The sequence below is a fragment of the Poeciliopsis prolifica genome, unplaced genomic scaffold (assembly GCF_027474105.1).
Source record: "Poeciliopsis prolifica strain line A6 unplaced genomic scaffold, Auburn_PproV2 SCAFFOLD077, whole genome shotgun sequence".
Taxonomy (NCBI): Eukaryota; Metazoa; Chordata; class Actinopteri; order Cyprinodontiformes; family Poeciliidae; genus Poeciliopsis; species Poeciliopsis prolifica.
In genome coordinates, this window is record NW_026562452.1 from 1,427,770 (window position 1) to 1,448,764 (window position 20,995).

The 20,995-nt window shown below is 37.3% G+C and overlaps 1 protein-coding gene across 1 annotated transcript in view; it reads left to right on the forward strand.

Annotated features, from left to right (window-relative positions):
- The window catches only part of baiap3 (BAI1 associated protein 3), a 39,920-nt gene that overhangs the window by 12,769 nt on the left and 6,156 nt on the right, over nt 1–20,995 (forward strand). Inside the window, exons 3-30 of the mRNA XM_055021586.1 lie at nt 3,116–3,203; nt 4,087–4,170; nt 4,364–4,471; nt 4,920–4,979; nt 5,881–5,947; nt 6,234–6,447; nt 6,687–6,731; nt 8,227–8,304; nt 9,043–9,148; nt 9,247–9,354; nt 9,429–9,521; nt 12,170–12,273; nt 12,367–12,484; nt 12,673–12,797; nt 13,721–13,811; nt 14,733–14,789; nt 14,872–14,969; nt 15,129–15,180; nt 15,292–15,443; nt 15,536–15,659; nt 16,082–16,222; nt 17,405–17,500; nt 17,763–17,978; nt 18,647–18,715; nt 18,801–18,880; nt 19,939–20,047; nt 20,515–20,586; nt 20,687–20,770. Coding sequence (XP_054877561.1) covers nt 3,116–3,203; nt 4,087–4,170; nt 4,364–4,471; nt 4,920–4,979; nt 5,881–5,947; nt 6,234–6,447; nt 6,687–6,731; nt 8,227–8,304; nt 9,043–9,148; nt 9,247–9,354; nt 9,429–9,521; nt 12,170–12,273; nt 12,367–12,484; nt 12,673–12,797; nt 13,721–13,811; nt 14,733–14,789; nt 14,872–14,969; nt 15,129–15,180; nt 15,292–15,443; nt 15,536–15,659; nt 16,082–16,222; nt 17,405–17,500; nt 17,763–17,978; nt 18,647–18,715; nt 18,801–18,880; nt 19,939–20,047; nt 20,515–20,586; nt 20,687–20,770 — 2,839 coding nt within the window. The remainder of the gene's footprint in view (nt 1–3,115; nt 3,204–4,086; nt 4,171–4,363; nt 4,472–4,919; nt 4,980–5,880; nt 5,948–6,233; nt 6,448–6,686; nt 6,732–8,226; nt 8,305–9,042; nt 9,149–9,246; nt 9,355–9,428; nt 9,522–12,169; nt 12,274–12,366; nt 12,485–12,672; nt 12,798–13,720; nt 13,812–14,732; nt 14,790–14,871; nt 14,970–15,128; nt 15,181–15,291; nt 15,444–15,535; nt 15,660–16,081; nt 16,223–17,404; nt 17,501–17,762; nt 17,979–18,646; nt 18,716–18,800; nt 18,881–19,938; nt 20,048–20,514; nt 20,587–20,686; nt 20,771–20,995) is intronic.

Genomic DNA, 20,995 nt, shown 5'->3' on the forward strand with positions numbered 1-20,995 from the left:
CTGCATTTGGGTTGTAGCACCAATTTGCCAATAGTAGCATTTTGAAGATGCTGTGAGTCGTCTAGACGTTCAGATCTTTGTTGAGCCTGTTTCATCGTTCATGTGGTGTTCTTCAAACACTACTTAGAATGAATCCCACTGCTGAGTATTCACTCACAAATTTAATTACAAGGCTTCCTCGTTTGTGGAATCACAGTAATTTTTAAGCAATAGAGGTATTACAAGATGTCACGCAAGATGTCACAATACAAAAGTACCACAGTGTTTCTCAAGAAGCTCCAACTTTGAAAGCTTTATATCTGAAAACCAAAAGGGAAGAATAAAAATTACAAAACATAGATGACAGTAGTTAAAACTGAAAGAGTAATAAAATAGAAAGAATCAGAGATTATCTGCTCGCCTCTTCTGTGTTTAACCTTTTTATATTGTTATTATTTTGGCACAAAAATATAATTGTCAAGTTACTGAATGGAGAGATGTAATTAGAGCTTTTGTGGTTGTTCTGGGTTTTCCACCTGTAATGTTTTGCTTCTTAATCAGAGACATAATTACAATAAAACAGTCTTTGTATCACTGAGGTTGATCTTTGCCGTAGAGATCTTGTTTATGATGCGAGTTGCAGGCTTATATAGTTTCACAGCCATTGATGAAACCAATTTTTAGAAAAAAAAAGGATTTTATTTTGTTCCGATCCAACTGGATGTTGCATTCTTTGTCATGCTTGGGGTAACAGTAATGGGTACAAAACTAATCATCATTTATGCAAGGGCATGGTATGTTTAAGTTTGCAGAGAGCGCATGCAGTCCCCATCATACACTCATTTAGAGGTGATTGAAACAATTCTTTTAAATAGAAGACTTACCTGGGATTCACATTTTCAATTTTTGCTTTGCCTCTGATTCTCTCTCTTCAGAGGAAAACATGATTGAAGCATCTGGATGAATTTTAAAAATAAATTAGAACTTTTTTTTCCTCCTTTTTTTAAAGACTTGTTTCCTAGCAACATCAAATCAATGTTATTCTGGTTATGCTGGTGTGTTTGTGTGTCTGTATGTGAGAACAAAGAGAGAAAGACAGATTGAAAAACGCATTTGAAATGTGTTTATATATAAGTATAAATGTGAAATCAAAATAATCTGTGTGCATTTTAATCAGTAAGGTTTTATTTCCTACCTGAAATATATTGCCTCCCATTCAAAAAGAGACAATCTTCAGGCTGACCGCCAGAGACGAGACAACAACAGTTGAACACAACAAATGAACACAGTTGTAGAAAAAAACCAAGTGGCTCACAAAATATTTTATGTGTAAATTAAAACCCTAAATACCAAGGAACCAACTTTATAATGAGCAATAAGTGTGCATGCAACTTTTTCATATAGTAACCTCTCCAAGTTAAATCCTAAACCTCTTTGCTGAAGTGACAGCTGCAAAAACCTATTTAAATATTTTTCTCTAAGAGTCTTCTAATACTTACAAAATATTGGGAGATAACCGATAACCTCACTCCTCAGATATGTCATCATGGAGGACTTGTAATTTTGTCTAAACTTTCTTAATTAAATGTGTTCACTACTTTACTCAGAACTGGTAGCTACATGCATCCTGGCTTTTCCAGTTTAAAGTAAATAGCTTTTAAGTTTTTAACATCTTACAACCATAATTAAAAAAAACAAAAAACTTTTGATTGTCAGTTTTACATGCCAATAAACTCATAGTGGACTGTGAACTACACAATCAGTGGTTTAACATATATTCTGACAAATCACAAGATCATTTACTCACCTTAGTCACATTTTCAAGTTACTTATTAGATAGCGTACATTCCAATTAATCCTAGTTATATTTGACTTTGTTTCAAACATCTCACAGCTACCTTTGAATCTTTTTCATTCATTAATACAGTTCACATCCTTGACTGTTGCACACAGTGCAAGCTAATAGCGTTTATTATTATAATAGCATTTACTGATTGAGAAAATCCTTCTTTTTTTTTGGGTCACTCATGAGAGCTGATCAGGATAAAAATAAACCAATTCTAGTAAATTGACAATTTGTTGGAAACCCAGTAATTGTTTCGTACTATAATAACTGTGAGCTATAATCCCACTAGCTTTAATAGATTTATATGTACAGGAAATTCGAATTAATCTGTCACTTTGTCTAATAAACATCAGACATTTCACTGTGTATTTGGCCTGACATCAGTGAAAATCCTCCCAGTTCTGCCAGCATGCCTTCTATTAGTCTCCATAAACACCATCACGGGTTTACCATCCGCTCTCCCACCATGCTGAAAGTCAGTGGGTGCTGGGATGGGCTGCCATATGCCTGCTGCGAAGTGATGACGCTAATAAAGAAGGGAGTAGGGGCTCTTCTGCACAGTGTTGCCTGATAGATGAGGAAGAAGACAGAATCACAGTGGGAGGGGATAGTCAGGATGAGGAGTTAAAAAAAACAACAAAAATTCACAGCCAGAGTGATTGTGCCGGTTCTGCTACAGCTCACATCAGGGCGGTTGTCTGTTATTTCCATACCACCTGAGAGGAAGGTACCCCTTGAGAGATTTGGGAGGGGGAGAGGTCAGGGAGAGGGTGGATTTATTGGGGATTCCCAAGGTGTTCAGCCAGCTACCCTTTTTCTGAACATGCCTTCATCACCATGACAACTGCGACTAGCAGGAGTTTTGGGATTCATTCCCACCTGGAGGAAACAGAAAAGCATCATTTGCATATTGGGCACAACCCGACATATAAAATTTGATTAACATGCTTCATGCAGAGAGCAACTGAAAGCCTTCTAATGCTAGACAAGAGAAGGTGCTTAAACATCTGATAAAACACAGAACTGCAGGAGAGGAAGTCCTGTAGCACATAAAACTTGATCAAAAAATATCATGTATTGACAAACCCTGATCAAAATGTGTGTCAACAAGACACTGTTTGATTTCACTAGTGTCACTGAACATGGGTGTGTGTTCACCTAAATGAATATTTCATAAATATTCATGAGCCAGGTGATGTAGCCTGTTTAGGTCAACCTGTGTAGTTCGTCCTCTTAAGAGAAGTTGTAGAAAGAAGAACAGTTTCTCATTTTGCTCCACTTTCTTGGCAGGATTTCAGGGGAAAGTGCGGAGTTCTTTGAGCGTATGAATGCCATCCTGCAGAAACAGGAGAACATGACGCGGGCAGCCCAGGCTGAGGTAACCCCAACCCAACTTCCACCTTTCCATCTGTTACACATTTGAAACGTGAACAGTTTGTGTAGCCAGCAGGGCACAGAGCTGTCTTTCAGCCCACCATCATGACCACTATGACGTCCACAGACAGAAGGACTGGGTTAAACAGGGTGCTCAGAAGACTGGGTGCTCAGCTGTTGCAAGCTGCTGTCGACTGATATGTTCAGACTTTACTGGCAGAGCAAGACATGACTGATGAAAGCAGCTCATGACTTCACACCCAAATTGCTGCATGTTAACACAGCAAAATGACACAAATGGAAACCGTCAAAGTTGGTCAAGACGTGAATCACATCCACACTGCTTTAAAAATCGACAAACTAAAAGAAATTAAGTTTCTATTTGTCGTTGTGACATTAAAATTTAGTGGGATTTCTTTCTTCAGTTTTTAACATTCATTAAAAATTACTTTACTCAATAGTTTATGCTGTTTTAAAGATAAGCATTACTTCACAAAACTGTGATTTGTTTCTCACTTATGTATTATGTAAGAGTAAATAAATCTCAACTGTATACACTATAACCCTTAAACCTTATAATAATTTTAGTGTCAATGTAAACATCTAAATAAGAACAATGTAACCTTGTATAGAGAATATCAGCCAAGCTCTTATTAATTGTGAATACAGCAGGTAATTTTCCATACAGTTCTGAAGTCCATGCCGATGACATTTACATCTCCTTAGCCCTTTCTGATTGCTTTATTGTGTTCGCAGAGCAACCTTTGTGAAGTATTTTCACTTGACTTAAGTAATGCTTTCCAATATCTGACTGCAGCCTCAGCTTCTTCTCTGATGACCAGCAGAACCTTTTTATCAGAGCCTAAACTGAATTTGTCTCCTTGCAGTGCCAAAGAGGGCCATGCACAATGCCTCCACCACAAGAGCATGTGGACCAGGGCTTTATATCTGAAAGGGTCAGCAGGACAGAGGTGTGTTGCCTTGTTTTTTGCTATTTCCATTGTGTTTCAGCAGGAGTTATGTTTTAAAAGACGAAAAGAGGGGAAAGAAATGTGGCTTTTATCCCTGCTTGTGATGTGCAGCAGAGCAGAAATCATGTAGGGAAAAGAACTCGTGCATTTGTCCCTGAAAGGAAGTTATTGAGTGGAGTGTGTTTTCATGTAGCTGGATCTGCTTTATGAGGAAGCTGTGTACACGGTGGTCAACAGGGTTGGTGTGCCTGCTCCAGAACATGTGAAAAGTGACGACGAGCTGTTTGCTTACCTGCTGAAGGTATCTGTATGTGTGTCTGCCTTTCTGTCTGTCTGAGTGTCCTGTAATAATCACAAGCACAACCATAGAACAGACTGTGTTCCTGTAGCTTCATTAAATTTCTGTCAGTAACACTGATGGTGGCCTCCCAGAGAGTGTTATTTGTTGTGAGGAGGCTGTAAGAATTCAAGCAGATGCTCTTGGCTCAAAACTGATTAAACATCAAAGCCCAGTTACACTTTGGACTGATATTCAGCTGTGATTATGCTGCACTAAGGATTGTAGCCTTTTGACTGTCTGAAATGGGAGTCCTATTTCAAAGGGTTTCCCAACAGTTCACATACTAAAGAAGCAAGAAACAGTGTAAAACCATAGTAATGTTCAATAATTTCTTTTTTGCAAAAGAATTAGCAAACATTACTGTGACATGTAACTACATAAAGATAATTGTATGAACATCTTGTTCAAGGTGTTTGACATGGGTGATGAGGAACATGAGATCATTCTTCAAAAAGTTCAAGAATCAAAGGTGAGGCATTTTATTCTGTCGCCTTCTGAAACTGACAATAGATGTATGTTTTTTTTCTAAAGAATATTTTAAATTTTTCCTCAGTTGTTAGGAAACCAAATCTTGTCACCCAGTTCAAAGTTTTTTATCAACCTGAGCTGTCAATAAAATAGGGAAACAATTATTTCCTGTTTTACTTCATAAAGACAATCTCAAACATAGATTTACTAGGATACATGTTTTTGCTGAAGATTATGGCTTTTTATTTCTGAGGAAAGAGACTTTCTCCTTCACTCAGCTGCGAAACAAGACAGCACTCCTCGAAGAGGAGCAGTTACTGCTTTGTGTCTGTGGATGTGTTTTGCATGAATGATGCCTTTTGGAACCCACAGTGCAAGCAAACAAAAGCAAAAGAGAAGAGCTAAATTACAAGGTTCCAGCTAAATAAGTTATGGAGCGAGAAACGCATCAGGCCTACATGCCTGTAGAGGTTTTTTCGCCAGACAATCTCACATGAAAAAGCAACTGCACAGCACTTTGCATGATGGATTGCAATTTGAGATGAAATACCGCATTTTGATAGTGAGGTTTCTGATTGCACACATACTGTACATATTTGTTAAAGTCTGTAGCAGTAATGCACTGACAGCCTAGTTAATCCGGCAGAAATTAAAACCCGGATGAGGTTAAATTATATAAGTTGAACAAAACTTTTTCTTAACTCAAGCTTTCCCAAATACCACTCCTTGCTAAACTGAAGCCTTATCTCTGTTTTGAATCTGTTCAGTCATGCAAGAATTTGAGTAAATGCACTCTTCCTTCCCAGCACATACTGATATTCTCATCACCACCTTTCATTCTCAGCATTAAAGCTGCTTGTTGGTACAGGTTTTTTTAAGTAACAAATATTTCTTTCTTACAGCGAGCCAGTTTTTCCTTGAGAGTCTCTGTTATGAAAGCAAAGAGCCTGATGGCCAAGGATGCAAATGGTAAAAACATTAAAGCCTGAGCTAAGTATTTTCTAATGGGAAACAATGTGTTTCATGAAATATGCTTTGTCCTGTAGTAAAATGTGACTGAAATGCTTTTTTACTTGACTTCTTTGGATTTTCCCTCCTACCCCCATTCACAAGTGCTTCTTAAAAGGTTTCTGAGTCATTTTGACTATTAACAATGAGTCACTGCAGGACTGTAAGAATTATTTTCAGTTGCCGATTTATCTACCTAAATGGATGGATAAAAAAAAAAAATTGTTTATTCCCTTCTCTATGACAGGGTACAGTGACCCCTACTGCATGCTGGGAATCCTGATGGGTCAGAGCCCTCGAGAAACTGAGGAGAAGAAGGAGAGAAAATTCAGCTTCAGAAAGAGGAGGGAAAAGCTGGAGAAACGCTCTAGCACCAAAGAAGTTTTACCTGCCAGATGCATTCAGGTGACCGAAGTCAAGCCAGAGACTCTAAACCCAGTGTGGGATGAACACTTTGTGTTGTGAGTACAAGAAAAACCTTTAAGCTTTCTGAAACATGCTGTTCATGGCAATAACTGTGTCACATGCAGAAATCACGCTTTCATTTGTTTCACACTAACGCCTCAAGTTGTTATTTGTATGACCAGCTCACCACATATTCACTGCTGTGAGAGCAGAACCGAGGTGTTTAATGTCAATCTTAGTGATGAAGAGGATCTAAAGCCAATGTGTTGTTTTCTGTTTTTTCATCTGTTTTTAGTGAAATAGACGATGTTCACAATGATCTCTTGCATCTGGACATATGGTAAGTTGAGAACACAAGCAAAGCTGCTACAATGTAATTCTTTGCATATCAGTTTTTTTCTCATTTTAAATTGAGGGATGTCAAAGGAAATTTGATTTACTTTGTTTGAAATGAAGTTCTGTCTTAATTTAAAAGTCAAGAAAATAAATAACATTATCGCCTCGTTTTTAATTGAACTTTACCATTATTCTATAGGTGTACAAGTCTGAGACAGTGTAACAGACTGCCTTTAAGCATGTTGAACTATTTTTAAGCAGTTTTCACCCAAATCTTCTGAACTGGGGATGTAAAAGCAGAAACGATCTGCCCCTGCATGCCTTATGGAGTCAGCAATGAAACTAGACGGATACACTTACGTAGCCAGTTTCCTGCCTGACCCAAAGAGGGTGATGTTGAGTTTCTTTCAGTGAAACTTGGCTTCAAAGGTTAGTTTGAAGTTTTTGCAGAGTTCTGATGGTATCTGTAGATTGACACTCCATTGACACTCAATTGCATGTTAGCTTGGACCATGAAATGGTTTTATTTACTTTTTTAAGTAAAAAAAGTAAATAATTTGCACTTTTGTGATATTTGCACTTTAAGTAAAAGGAACTGATGCTAACAAATGCTTCACTGAGCAAGGTTTTATAGAACTCTATGCTTTAAAAACAACTTTAACTCCAAGTTTCCATCCTGCCTTATGTATCCTGACTACACTATCAATCATGCTTACTTAACCAGCTTCATCAATGCAAACAAGATCATTCCATTCCTTTCACATGAAGTGCACATTCCCTTTTTTCCATTTAAGAACCAGAATAAGGCTTAGCGAGCCTAGCCACTTCACACATTTTATGACAAGAATGTGAACACAGTGCTTTCTTTGGTCCTACAGTGTCTGGGTAAGCCTGCAAAAAGCTATCCTGGCACTCCTTGTACCTGTTACATACGTGGACAATGTCCCCTCAGGAGAACATGACCGCAATATTTCTTTGTATCCACAAAAAGTATGTGGACAAGACAGGTTCCTGATTTTAAGAGAAATTCATGCAAAAAATTACTTTATCCTGGAATCCTGAAACACTTGTTTGGTTAAGAAAGGTCGTCAACAAATGTGGTTGATGTGGTTTTGTAGTCATTGTAGTGACTATTAGAATTTGTTCAATTTAATATTTCAATTATTCATCACAACTCTAGGACAGACACTTCGATAACACTTTACAAATAAGTGTTTTTTTTTTTTTTTGGTAGTTGCTTTTTATTTGTTTAGGGAATGGTCATGAATTACTTATTTGTAGCATTTTTGCATTTTATTTTATTTTTTGTGGCAATTTTGGACAATATGTACACTTCTTATTTGAAACTTGTTCCTACTCAGACAGTAGAAGTCGCTCAAATTCATTCTATTCGACGCGTCATTTACTTCTCAGTTCTCCTCATGGTAAATCAAAGTGAAACAGTAAAGTAGAAGAAACCCAACCTTATGCTGACCTGTGAGTAATTTCTTTTTCTGCAGGGACCATGATGATGATGTATCTGTTGCAGAGGCCTGCAAAAAGCTCAATGAAGTCAGTGGGCTTCGAGGAATGGGCAGGTGAAAAATTTACCAGTTTACAACACTGTAAAAAAAAACTATTTAGATTTAAACATAAAAAGGCCTTTTTTAAAACAATGTTTTAAATAATATTCTGTTTAACTGGTTTTATTTGACAATGTGGCTAATCAAGGTCAACTCATATTTTAACATTTATGTTAAAATATGGTCAGATTGTCCTGAATAGAGTTTTTTTAACTCAAGTTTTGTATTGAAATCTGTTCAGTGTATCTACTAAAAGATGGTAAATGTCTAGAAGGCCTTTTTTCTTTGTGACTATTTCTGTTTACTGGTTGTTTTGATGTGTAAAGATGCAACAGGTCCTGATCCTGTGTAAAACCTGATGTATAATTGGTTCAGCAGTGAATTCATCCAGTCAGTATTGCGGCAGTAAACGGAAGACAAATTAAACCCATCACTTTCATGTGAAAAAGGCATGAAGTGGCCGTTATTGAATGAAGAGGCCTTTGTATCCATTTGCTTTAAAAAACTAACTATGTTCTGCTTGTTGATTCCACAAAACCATTTGATTTTTATCCTTTGAAAGGCGGTCACAGAAAAGCCAGCCGCCCATAAAGCTGTGCACACAGACAGTAGAGCCTGATGAATAGCAGACATGTCTAATGAAAACCTCCGAATGTCAATCACAACCAAGGGACCAGAGAATCATTTGCTCATGGAGGCAAGATTTTAATTTCAAGTAATAAAACCGGAAATTATTATTTTTTTTCTTTCCAGGTATTTTAAGCAAATAGCAAAGTCAGTGCGTTCCAATGGCTCAGCGTCATCGGGGTCTGAGGAGAATGTTGACGACTTCCTCGGATGCATCAACATTCCTTTGAACGTGAGCGGCGATGTCTGTCCAATCAACATGCAAAGCTACTGCATCAAAACATGCAAAATCAAACTGGGAACAAACTGGAAACTGACTATTTCTTGCAGGAAGTTCCTGTTGCTGGATATGATACCTGGTTTAAGCTGGAGCCACGGTCAAGTGCATCTAAAGTTCAGGGAGAATGTCACCTTATTCTGAAAGTCTTCACTAGCCAGGTTTCTACAGGACGTCATCCATTAAATGTGCACCTGTCTATTCATGCATCCTCTAATACATGTTTTACCTTCAGAGAGACACAACTTTATCAAAGAGGGACACAAATGTCTCCATTCACAAGAAACTTTTGAGTCAGATTGTGGAGTACGAGCATGCTCAAGTTAAGGTAAGATTTCTGCAAATTATTTGTTCAAATATGTTATATATAAAAAATGTAAGGTTTTGGAATGGCCTAGTGAAAGTGCAGACCTAAATTAAAGATTTTGTGGCATGGCGTCTCATGGGTCATGCAGCTTTTATAGGTAGAATTTTTCATACTAACTTAAATCATGATTTATTAAAAACTACTTTTTATCTACACTCTTGTTATATTTGCTGAGTTTCAAATAGGTTTAATAATTTCTAAAATTTAAGCACAACAAAAAAGCAAAAACAGAGCAATTCTGTAATGTACTGTTCATTACAACAAGCCGTTTAATAGTATTCTGCAAAGGTGTTGATTTCTGATAGGTACTTCCTCAACCGATATAAAAAAGAACCACAGACAACATTTATTTGTTTCAACCAAGCTTTTGCAAAAGCGAGAAGACACAGTAACCCAGGCATTTCTGCCTGCCTGGCAGAAACCGGCCCGTAAGAAGCCAGCCTGGCCTCCACCAGCTGTTCAGTTCACCGTGCGTTCTGACACTCTGCTTCAGAGCTTGTCTTTTATTAGCAAAAGAAACAAGTGAGTGGAATGTGGGAGAGTGATCTTAAAAGATCGGGGGTATTCTGATAACAAGGAAAGGAGAAGCACAGAAACTACATTCTACACAGAGACAGTTTTACAAGTGAGGAGTATCTCAGGAAGTTCTCCTAAAGGAGATTAAGACACCACCTGCAAAAACATGCTCGAGGTCAAGGACAGGTCAGTTATGTCTTTCACACAGTTTAAGAAATTCTCCCTCTCTGAGGTGAGAACACTAAACCAACCTTTAAATATAAACTACTAATAATATAAATTAGTAGAAATATGAAACAGAAATATGAGAAACATAATAATCTAACAATTACATAATTCTTATAATCTAAGAAGAAAATCTTTGTCATACGCTTTTAAATTGGTCTTGATTAACTCAAATTAGGTTTATGAAGGTCTTTTAAATGTTTTCTATGGATTTTGGCTGCTGTATCACCTGTTTTCATTTTGATCTTTCGTCATCAAAACGGCATACTTTGTCTTTTTGTCATAAAATCCTACAAAATATTAACTGAGAGATGATTTAACTAAGCTAAATATCTATTTTGTGTCAGGTCCTTTTAGCTTTCTGAGACAACACAGAAATTGTATAAAATTATGTTGCCTTTCTCACTCATCTAAGTAGATATCATTGGTAAAGACTGCATGAAAAAGACCCAAATAATTTTATTTTGTATTTTTTGCAAGTTATCTTTTTAATGGCTTATGCCTTGTGTGTGGGAGCCTTTTATGTCTGATACATTCATAGGTCTGAGTTAAGTGCCTTCACAATTAAAAACGAGAAAACATTCCTGTTAAAGTGATGATGAAGTTAACCAAAAAACTTGAAAGAAAACGAAACCAAAGACCTTCAGAAATCCTCGAGACCATTTTACAAGATTAATATTAAAACTGTTTCTACTTTTATAGTCAGGCTGGTGCTATTTTCCAAAACCAGCCTGCACAGACAGTAATGTCTTTCCCCAGGTTGTCTTTGATGAACATGGTCAGCTACTCTACTGTGAAACAAAAGAAGGGAACTTAGCTTTCTTTTTTTTTTTTTACCTTTACACAAAAACTATTAGTATGCATGTTCTTTTTCTTCTTTACTTTATTTTCTGTAAACTCTCTATATTTATATTTTACAGCTGTGCTCTAAATCTGAGTCATCTTACCTCTGAGTGCTTTAAACCGAAGATGAAGTCCTTGTTTGTGTACACAATCTTGGCCAATAAAATGATTCTGGCTAGATATGTATTTCAGTTTGGAAGAAAAATATTCAAAGGTTATGGATTAGTATGGATTTTGTCTTTTATGCTCATATCTTCATAAAATCAATAACCTGATCTCTTTATTGAGATAAAACATGCCTAATAAGTTCTTCTCAATCATCAGTATTTGTTACAATGGAGCTGATCAATTTATTGCTGTATGTGGGCTGTACAATGGCTGCTGGAAAAGACAAGTGTTTTAGCATTTTGTCTATTATTTTTAAATGTTAAAATATCAGTATTAAAATTAGAAACCAAAGAAGGCTCATCTTCTTATGCTTCTGGGTCTGATCCAGGGGCAAAGATGTACGGTTGTACAATTACACAACAGTTTAAGGCATTTGGACGTGTTTAAAGGCCAAGTGTAAATAACGAGTTGGGAGGGCGTGACCAGCAACAACTTATTTGCATCAAAGTGGGAGATTCCTAAAACAAGTCAATTTGAAAGAATTAAATATTACCTGTGAATGATTTTGTGCAAAAATGTTGAGCATGTAAAACCCATAAACTTGCCAAAGCTTGTTTAAAAAGATTGGTTAATGTTTTCCCGTTAAACTTTAATTTGCTGAACTGAACAAAGCTGTTCCACTGGTTATGATTTTGCTGCAACCTTTCTTGGAGCTAACAGCTTCTCCCTTTTATGATTTAAGTGTTGTAATTATTCTGAAGTGACAGATGCTTTTTGTTCTACATTGGTATGAGACCTTGGTTAGTATTTAGATGTTTGTAACAACTCACACACAAACATCATCTGTTTGACAAAAAAGCATCTTACTTTGCATAATATGTGAATAAAATTACATTGTCACTCTTTTAAAACCCCAGAGAGAGCCTTACAACTGGAATGGACAGGTTTCTCCTCCAGCATGGACTGTACTAACTCACCATGCTGTGCAAACTGATCTCTCACCTCTACAGCAGGCTATTGTGTAGGTATTAATGACAAAATTACATTGATTAAATTAAGTATGAGACCTAAAGCATTTGCCTGCAAGGTGCATATTTTCTTTTGTTTTATGCAGGCGCTGGCAGTGCTACAGCAACCATCATCGGAACCAGAGGCTGTGCTACTCCCTGCTGCTGCGCCTCCTGAGGACCATCGATGCAGAGTGGGACCCTCCCACCGTGAGGGGAGACCTGGTAGGTTCTACATTATCGGCTTCCCAATAGGGGAAAAAAAAAACAAACAAAAAAAATTCCATCGCCTAGAAACAGTCACCTCATTAGCTCAGCCCTTCACTGGCATTCATCAAGGTTTTTGGTTCAGCCAAAAATGTCCCACAGCCAGTGTACTGGAAGCTATAACTGAGGGCCCTTCCTGTGTCCAGGAGAGGCAGCTGTCAGACAGCTTCAGACTGTACACAGAGCACTGCCTGTGCCTGATGAAGAACATGCGTCAGGTTTTCCCCTGCACAAGCGCTGCTGCCATTACACGCTACGAGCTCATGCTGAGGTAAAGTCACACCACCATCACATCAGGCTCTCGCCTGCGCTCCCATACCAAGAACCTTTTTCACTCCAACGAACACAGAGAGACTAAAGCCGTTCAGTCGCACTCTGTGCAGGCAGCAGTAATATCAAAGTATATTACAAAGATATTATCTCAATCATTTCTCATTGTCATACAAAACAAGATAACGATCATTTGTTTCTAACAACAAATTGTCGCACAAATGCTACAAAAGGCAGAATTTTGTGTGCCAGTACTCTGACATATTCTCATCTATCTTTATATTATTTTTCATTTATATCATGCTAAGCTTTCATAAAACTTGTAAAAATGTTCTCATACTTATTGCTTACATTGCAATACAAAACAAATCTGAAGCTACTCGTGTCTTTTTAAAGATTGAAAGTGCAGCAAATGTTTGTAGATGTATCTTATGAGCTTTATCAGATCACCATGGCAACATTTATCTCAACAAGACAAGGTTCTGATTATCAGAAAATTTAGAAACAATAACTTTATGCTACACAAAGTAATGTAATGTTTTTGAGTATTCTCTAAACAGAGAATACTCATGCCTGAGCCTGGCATGATTTAAATCTGAATTAAAAAAAAGAAATATTCAAACATTTTCATGTGGGAATTGTAATGTTGTCAACATATTTACAGAAGTTAGTGATTGCTCAGGTAATGGACCCCATTATTACATAAAAACAAACTGCCAGTCATACAAACTCTCATACACACCCAACATGTATCTTTCTCCTCCTGCATAAATAACCCAGACTCCTGCATACAATTAGACTGAAATTCATTTAGTGAGATTGCAGCTATTATACTTGCTAAACTCTGAGAACAATGTGTCACTATGTGATGAGTTGAATAGCAATTTTGTCATGTAATTGGTTTTTCCTGTCTGTGCATGCCAGGGGGATTGGCTACATGCAAAACATGAGGGCATTTAAGACTGTTTGTCCTCTCCGAAATGAGCTTCATTTGGACATCACCACTGCTGTCAAGGTAACAATGGGCAAGCATTTATAGCAAAACAGAACATCTGTATTACAACTCAGTGAAACGCCACAGGACTTGTTCTTCTGCTGTAGTAGTTCAGTCTGCCAAAATAGAAATAACTGGAAATCTGATAGGTTGTGTTACATGAATTTTACTCTGGAAAATGGTGTATCAATTTACAATACAGATTATATTCAGAAAAAGATCATGCAAGCACAAGGAAAAGAGGGTTATTGTCTATCAGAATAACAGAAAAAAAATTCAATGTCAAACTATCTCAAAAAATCACAAGTTCCCCCGTCAATAAAGATTTTATGAACCTATGAAGAGTCTCAGTTCAGTGTAGAATAATCTTGTTATTCTTTGATCAGTTCAGGTATTTTGTATAAGCTACAAATACATACTCATAAAAATACAGGATAAATGCATCCAGAACTGATTTACTGCTGAGTGCCTCTTTCAAGCGTTATGAGTAATCTTGCTATTTTAAGGGATGGTGGGAAATTCTAGCCATTGTAAAACTCTGTACTAACAGTTCCCCTGGTTTCACAGAGCTTACAATTTCATTCATCCCTCTTTAACAGTTTTTGATTATACCAAAGTACATAAAATAATGCCTCACAGACAATTTAAAAGACAATTTTTGATAGTATTGTAATCAGAAGGTTACAAAACCTGCCTCTGGCATCTGTCAACACATTTTCTTGAAGAGGAAACTCTTCCTTTTCCTCTTCAAATTAACAGTCTTGGACATCGATACCGTTGGGTAGGAAACATGAACCAGAAATATTCATGTCTTTCGATTATGACAAAACTTCACATGTTAATACATGCTGACAGCAACCAGTGCAGACTTCACTTTGACAAAATATGTCGCTAAATGTTGTTACATCACCGGTGAAACCCGTTGTTTCTTTTCATCAACAGAAAGGATCATCTGAGTGGTATGAAAGCTTAATTGCCCAGTACAAACCAGAGGAAGGGGTAAGTTTATGACGTGTAAAGGTAGAAGGAATCTTATTTTACTAAGCACGCTGAAGCTTGTTAATCTTCTCTAATAATTCAGTCTCTGGAGGAGCAGCTGAAAAAAATGGTTCAGGTGATTGACGCAGTTTGTGCAGACATACAGAGAGGCCAAAACATCTACAACAAACTCTTCTACAGGTGATTTATTTTTATTTATTTATTTCTTTCTTTATTTATTTTTACTAAAGCCAAGAGTATGTGCTACGTACTTTATAAAATACAACCAAGTAGCATTTTATCATTTTGTGTTGTTACCTAGTAGTTGGTCTCATGTCATTTTGTTCTTTGCTCTCACAGTGCTGTGAAAGTAGATTACTTCAGCATATCATACAGGCAGCTGGAAAAACAGGTAAGTCTTTGAAACAAGGTGAAAAAGTCTTCTGAAGTCTTTGTGAGTCATGCTGTGATGTTGTTGTTGCTAAATTTGACTCTGCCTCTTTCCAATTCTCCCTCCTGGCAGGTAGCAGATGATGTAAATGTAGCAATGGAGCGGGTCTGTGGCACTCTGGAGCAAGAGAGCTCCAGACTGACTCAGACTATGGGGGAAACCATCTTCGAACTCTTCATGTCTTTGAAGATCCTCAAGGGCTTTCGAGAGTTTCTTCCCCTCAAGTTTGTTCAGCTTTAATAACTATTCATATGCCAGCCTCATCATTTGATTTGCCTCCCTTTTATTCATAAAGACTTCTGCTTTGCTCAAATAGAGATGCCAAAATGTTGGCCCTGACTGGCTTTCATAACTGGTTCAAGTCATCAATTCATAAGTTCCTGCAGATTGTTCATGACAGATCCTGTGACAGAATCCGCAAAGCTGTGGAAACAGATCAGGTGGGACGCTTCTGCTCTTCAAACACAATTATTTTTGTAATTAAAATAATTGGAGTTGATCTGTGATGACAGGCACTACACCTAGGACCAGACATTCATTCTGGTTAATGACCTAAAACCTAACCCATATAATTATTGAATTAAGTTAAATATTATTTTCCCTGTTTTCGACCACACAATTACATTTTAGTTGCGTAGACTGAGAACACACATTTGATTTGTTATTACAGTTACTTTAATATGATGTAAATGTGAACAAATAGATGAAATTGAAACAGGTTCACTGAAACATAATGTGTGTTCATAAATGCTGTGAAAAGTCGTATGTTAAGCCTCCTGACAAAATCTTAGTGTTCATGTTTTTGTGAATAAATTCATGTTCTGCCAGTGTGATGATTAAAAAGCATGTGTTTTGTGAACAGCTTCAGCCTGTGCAACAAGCCAAACACAGTTGCTCAGCAGTGGAAGTGACAGCTTGCTTCAGCCAGGTACGCAAGATCTGGCTCCAGCTGTCCTGGCCAGACTCTGCGGGGGCCTTCATCTTTGTCACTCGTCTGACAGACGTGAGTGCCACTTTTAGCATTGCAACACATGCATACTCATATCCTGCAGTCATAAAGAGATGACTCCTATGAGACGTGCAAGGGTTAAAGGAAGATTTTACCAGTTGAATTGAAGAAAGACACTTTCAATGCCTTGCAAAAGTACTAGCGTCCCTTTAATTTTTGCACATTTTGTCACACTGAAACCACAAATTTTAAATATTACAAACTTTCAGATTGTATGTGATAAACCAACACTCGGGGACATGTATGTGAAGTGAAACAAAATATGGTTTTCAGATTTTCTTACAAATAAAATTATCAAAGTATGGCATAAAAATTGGATAAAATCCAGTGCGACAAATGACCTTTTGTAGACATCTAGTTAAATCTAGTCTCATTATAAATGTAGCTGTTCTGTGAAGGACTCAAAGGTTTAAGGAACATAAGTGAACAAACTGCATCATAACACCAAGGAACATATCTGACAATGAAGGGATACAGTTGTAACGAAGTTTAAGGCAAGATCAGGTTATAAAACTATTACTCAAGCGTTGACAGATGTTCAACCCATTGTCCAAAAAAAAAGATTGCACAACTGCAAATTACTCCAAAATGATATTACTTGGCATACATGGTGGTGGCAGCATTATGCTGTGGGAATGCTTTTCATTGTTAGGGACTGGACAACTGGTCAGAGTTAGCAGTGAGATGGGATGGACATAAATCTGAAACAATATATTTTTTTGTTTTCTGTACATTTTCTGGCATTTAGAAAATAGAAATAATTTTGTTAATTCTAACTAACCTAAATAAAAAAGGTTTCTATCTCACCTAAGAATCAGACGTTTGGCCTGATTTAACTTCAGGCAGTGAGGAAAAATCAAAAAAACACATATGCGTCTTTCCATTCTGTGTATTTAAAAATCTGGTTTTAATTGTAAATACAAGAACAATTGTTGAAGGAAACAAGCTAACAGACTTGACACTGACATGAAAACTCCAAAACATTTGTGGATACAATTGCAGCCACAAATATTTCCACAAATGAATCACTCAGGCAGGTAATTTGGAAAAAAATAAAATAAAATAGACCACCATCCATATTTTTCCTCCCACATCACAAAATATAGCATCTGTATAGCATGCGGTCCATATGAAGTTATCAAGTTGTATAAATGGTCCTACCTTCATCTCCCGCAGAACTTCTGCAATGAAGCTGTTTGCTACTCGGAGATGATGACGCGCAAGATTGAGAGGAACCAGCTGGCCCGAGACCACAAGAATTTCACAGTGCAGGTACCGCCTGTAGCAAGACAGAGCAGGGGGTGACACACGATGAAGTAAAAACGATCAGAGTTCCTGCTTATAAACACAAAAGCACAGCAGGAGAGTACAAATGTCGACACAGAAATAAAGCAGATGTGTCTTGCTGTCATGACTTGTTTATACTCATAAGCCATCTTTCTACTTCTTGGTAGCTCTGCTTCTTTTCCTTCTTTTTTATCTCCTCCACCACCCTTCTCTTTCTCCTCTTTTGCTCCTCTTGGCTTTTGGCTAGATCTGCATCGGCCTGAACAACGTGGAGCATGTGCGTGTTTTCCTGGCTCACCTGCCTCGAGACCTGGACTGGCCTGGCGTGGAGCGGGCCATGGAGGAGTCGTGTGGAGCGGAGGGGAAAGAGCAGGTCTACAAAGCCCTCAACGGGCAGCTGTTCAACATGGACCTGGACCTGCAAAGAGAAGCCAAGCGCCTCATCACAGTGCTCACCGACAAGGTGAAAACATTAAGAACCTCAGTATGTATGTTAAATCTTCAATGCTAATTATAACCATCAGATAAATTGCAAAACAATATGTTTTCTGCACTATCCACCAGCACAGAAAATTATTATTTTTGTTTTGTGCCACAGATTAGTTTGTCCAGACTTTGCAAATATTGAACTTCAATTACATAAAAAAATAACAATAAAACATACCTGTTTAGCTGTAATTATTAGCTTTGCTCTTAAATAAGCCTTTTTCTATATACGCTTGTAGGTAGGTAACTATTTTGATGTTACTGACTAAAATATTTCTTATTCTGGCATTTTGTCTATTTTTTAAATGATAGAATATAAGTATTAAAAATTTCAGAGTTGCATAGCTAAGACCTAATAATTATAAAAATATTCCCACAGAATTTCCACATTAGTGTGTCATCCTATTTTTCAACCCAGATCAATGATAAAATACATTAATGAATACAGAAAGAAAGCAAAAGGATATAAAGTTTATATATATATATATATATATATATATATATATATATATATATATATATATATATATCTTTGGTTGTTTTGGGGGGTCAAACATGTACTCAAGCTATCATAGATTTGTTGATCAGTAGATGGTCATAGACACTAGCATGCTCTTCTATAACTGAGCATTATGTGTGGTGCAGATGCTGCCTGAACTGCGGCGGTACATTCAGCACATCAGCTTGTCTCCGGACTCCATCAACAATGACGACGTATGTAGCAACAACGAGCTGACATTTTCATTCCTGTGTCAGTTTTGTCATTACTGTATATTTGTGACATGTGGATTTCTCCCAGGCTGTTTGCCCCCTCATGAAGTACCTTCAAGACACGATGGTCATCCTGACAGCAAACCTTGTTAAGGAAAATCTTACCAGGTAAAAAAGAAATGACAGTAAAATACGTTTGCAAAATATTTTTTCTTTACTGTGAAAATGGGGTATTTGTGTGTGGAATTTTCAAAAGAGATTAATTCAGTACAAGTTGGAATAAGACTGTAACATCACAAAGTGTGAAAAAAGTGAAGCACTGTGGATACTTTTCAGCACTGTACCTTTAAAATCTTGAAGATGAAATTGCAAAAAAATGTGGATCTAGCATAAATTTGAAAGTAGCAGCTATATTATGACATAATGTGGAACAGTCCAAGGGTAGGAATACTTTTACTTGAAACATTGAATATTTTTAACTATATAGAAATAAGTGAAATAAGTGTTTCGCATAATTACAATCTACAATATTGTTAAGTGACAATACTTATATCATTTAATGGTGATATTTCTGTAGAATTATTTTCATATGTGTACTACAAATAAAATTTGATCTGATCTGATCAGACAGTTTAGCCAGAAGTAAACCAATAGATCTCCTGCATGTTTCCCACTCATGTAAAAATCAGCCAACATGTTTGGCTGATTAAAACCTCGAGCAAAGCTGGCAGGCAGGAGCTACATATGAAATCTGTCCTGTAAACTTCTAACCTTTCCAAGTCGATTATCTAGGAAATGATGGACAGCACTTCCTCCATCTTTAAAAGAGGAAACACCATCTGCTTTTGATATGAGGACTCTGCAATGCCAGGATGCATGACTGCATGAGGGTCCATTAATGCACATGGTGTTTAGTAACTTTTGCTTACATGGAAAAACCACTAAGGCTGAAAAATATTTACTCATTTTAGAGTGACACAGGCTGCTACCAAAGATGGCATCTTTTTCAGGAAAGACCTTGGCTCTGTGTTAAATGATTGGGCAATTATCTAGATTTGGCTAAAACAACCAAGCAGCTTTTGATTATGATTAAGTGATTATTTTAGTTCACCATTTAATATGTTGCTGTTTTCTTCCAGAAGTATGAGTTTGGCAAAATGACTACATGTTTTTGTGGCCTGTGGGCATTATGTTTGAGAGCATTGTTCGTGCTTGTTGCCTCACAGAGTTCTGCAGAGCATGTGGGAGCTTCTCCTGCGAATGATCCTGGACGCGGTCACAGAAAACAGGGGTGTTCAGGTGGAGTTCTACAACCGCTTCCAGTACACAGTTGAGGTCAGTGTCATAGCTTTGTTGACCCACTTTCTTTTCCATTAGTAAATGTTTGCTCCCGTCCCTTTCTAGCTTTCTGCCGGCTGTAATGCTCTAATTAGCATATGTCAGATATTCATGAAGTCTTCAGATAGCAGCTATGTGGCAACATGAGCTCCCTTATGAATGACAATGTAGAAAATGTTATTTATTCAACAAAGTCAACGACCTGGCAGGGGACGTCACACATTTCCATGAGACGCTTAGGTCTTCCATAGACGTGGGCTAAGTTAGGATGCAGTAGCCGCTCGCACTGTCCCTCCACACCTTCCTCCACAAATATCACATTTGCCTGCCCAAGGTTTCATAATGTTAGTGTGAACAACAGGCATCTTCTCAGAGCTGAGACTTTAGCCTATTCCTATTGGAGAGGTGTGTATAATGACTCATAGCATGCTTGTTCTATTTCTGTCATCATTTAAATGTTTTAGACCCTGTTGCAGTTCTTCCATGTTAAGGGTGACGGTCTGGCCTTGGAAGACATGAAAAGTGGAGACTACAAGGTATGTAGTCATGCAATTCTGCCAGCCGAGTTTCATGTGCACGGTAAATTAAATTTGGCTCTTTTATATGTTTCCCTAACTGATCACCTTCATTGTTTAGGTCTTGGATGAAGAGCTCAGGCTTAACAAATGTTCCTCCTTTGATCTGATTGAGCAGTACTACCTGGAGAAGATTTCCCTCCAGGTGTGTTTTAAGTTACCGGACAGACAATTTCATTTAAGTGGATGGAGAGATATTGATTGAATACCCTGAGCTCTATTGCTTCACCCCTGATTGAAAGTCTGGCCTTTTCTTAAGCCCCTAAAAGCAACATGCAATCAAATATTACGAGACACTGTGAGAAATTTAGAATATTTTTAGAATAAGAAAATTATTATTCTTGTTAGTGGATGTTTTACTGCTAGGTAA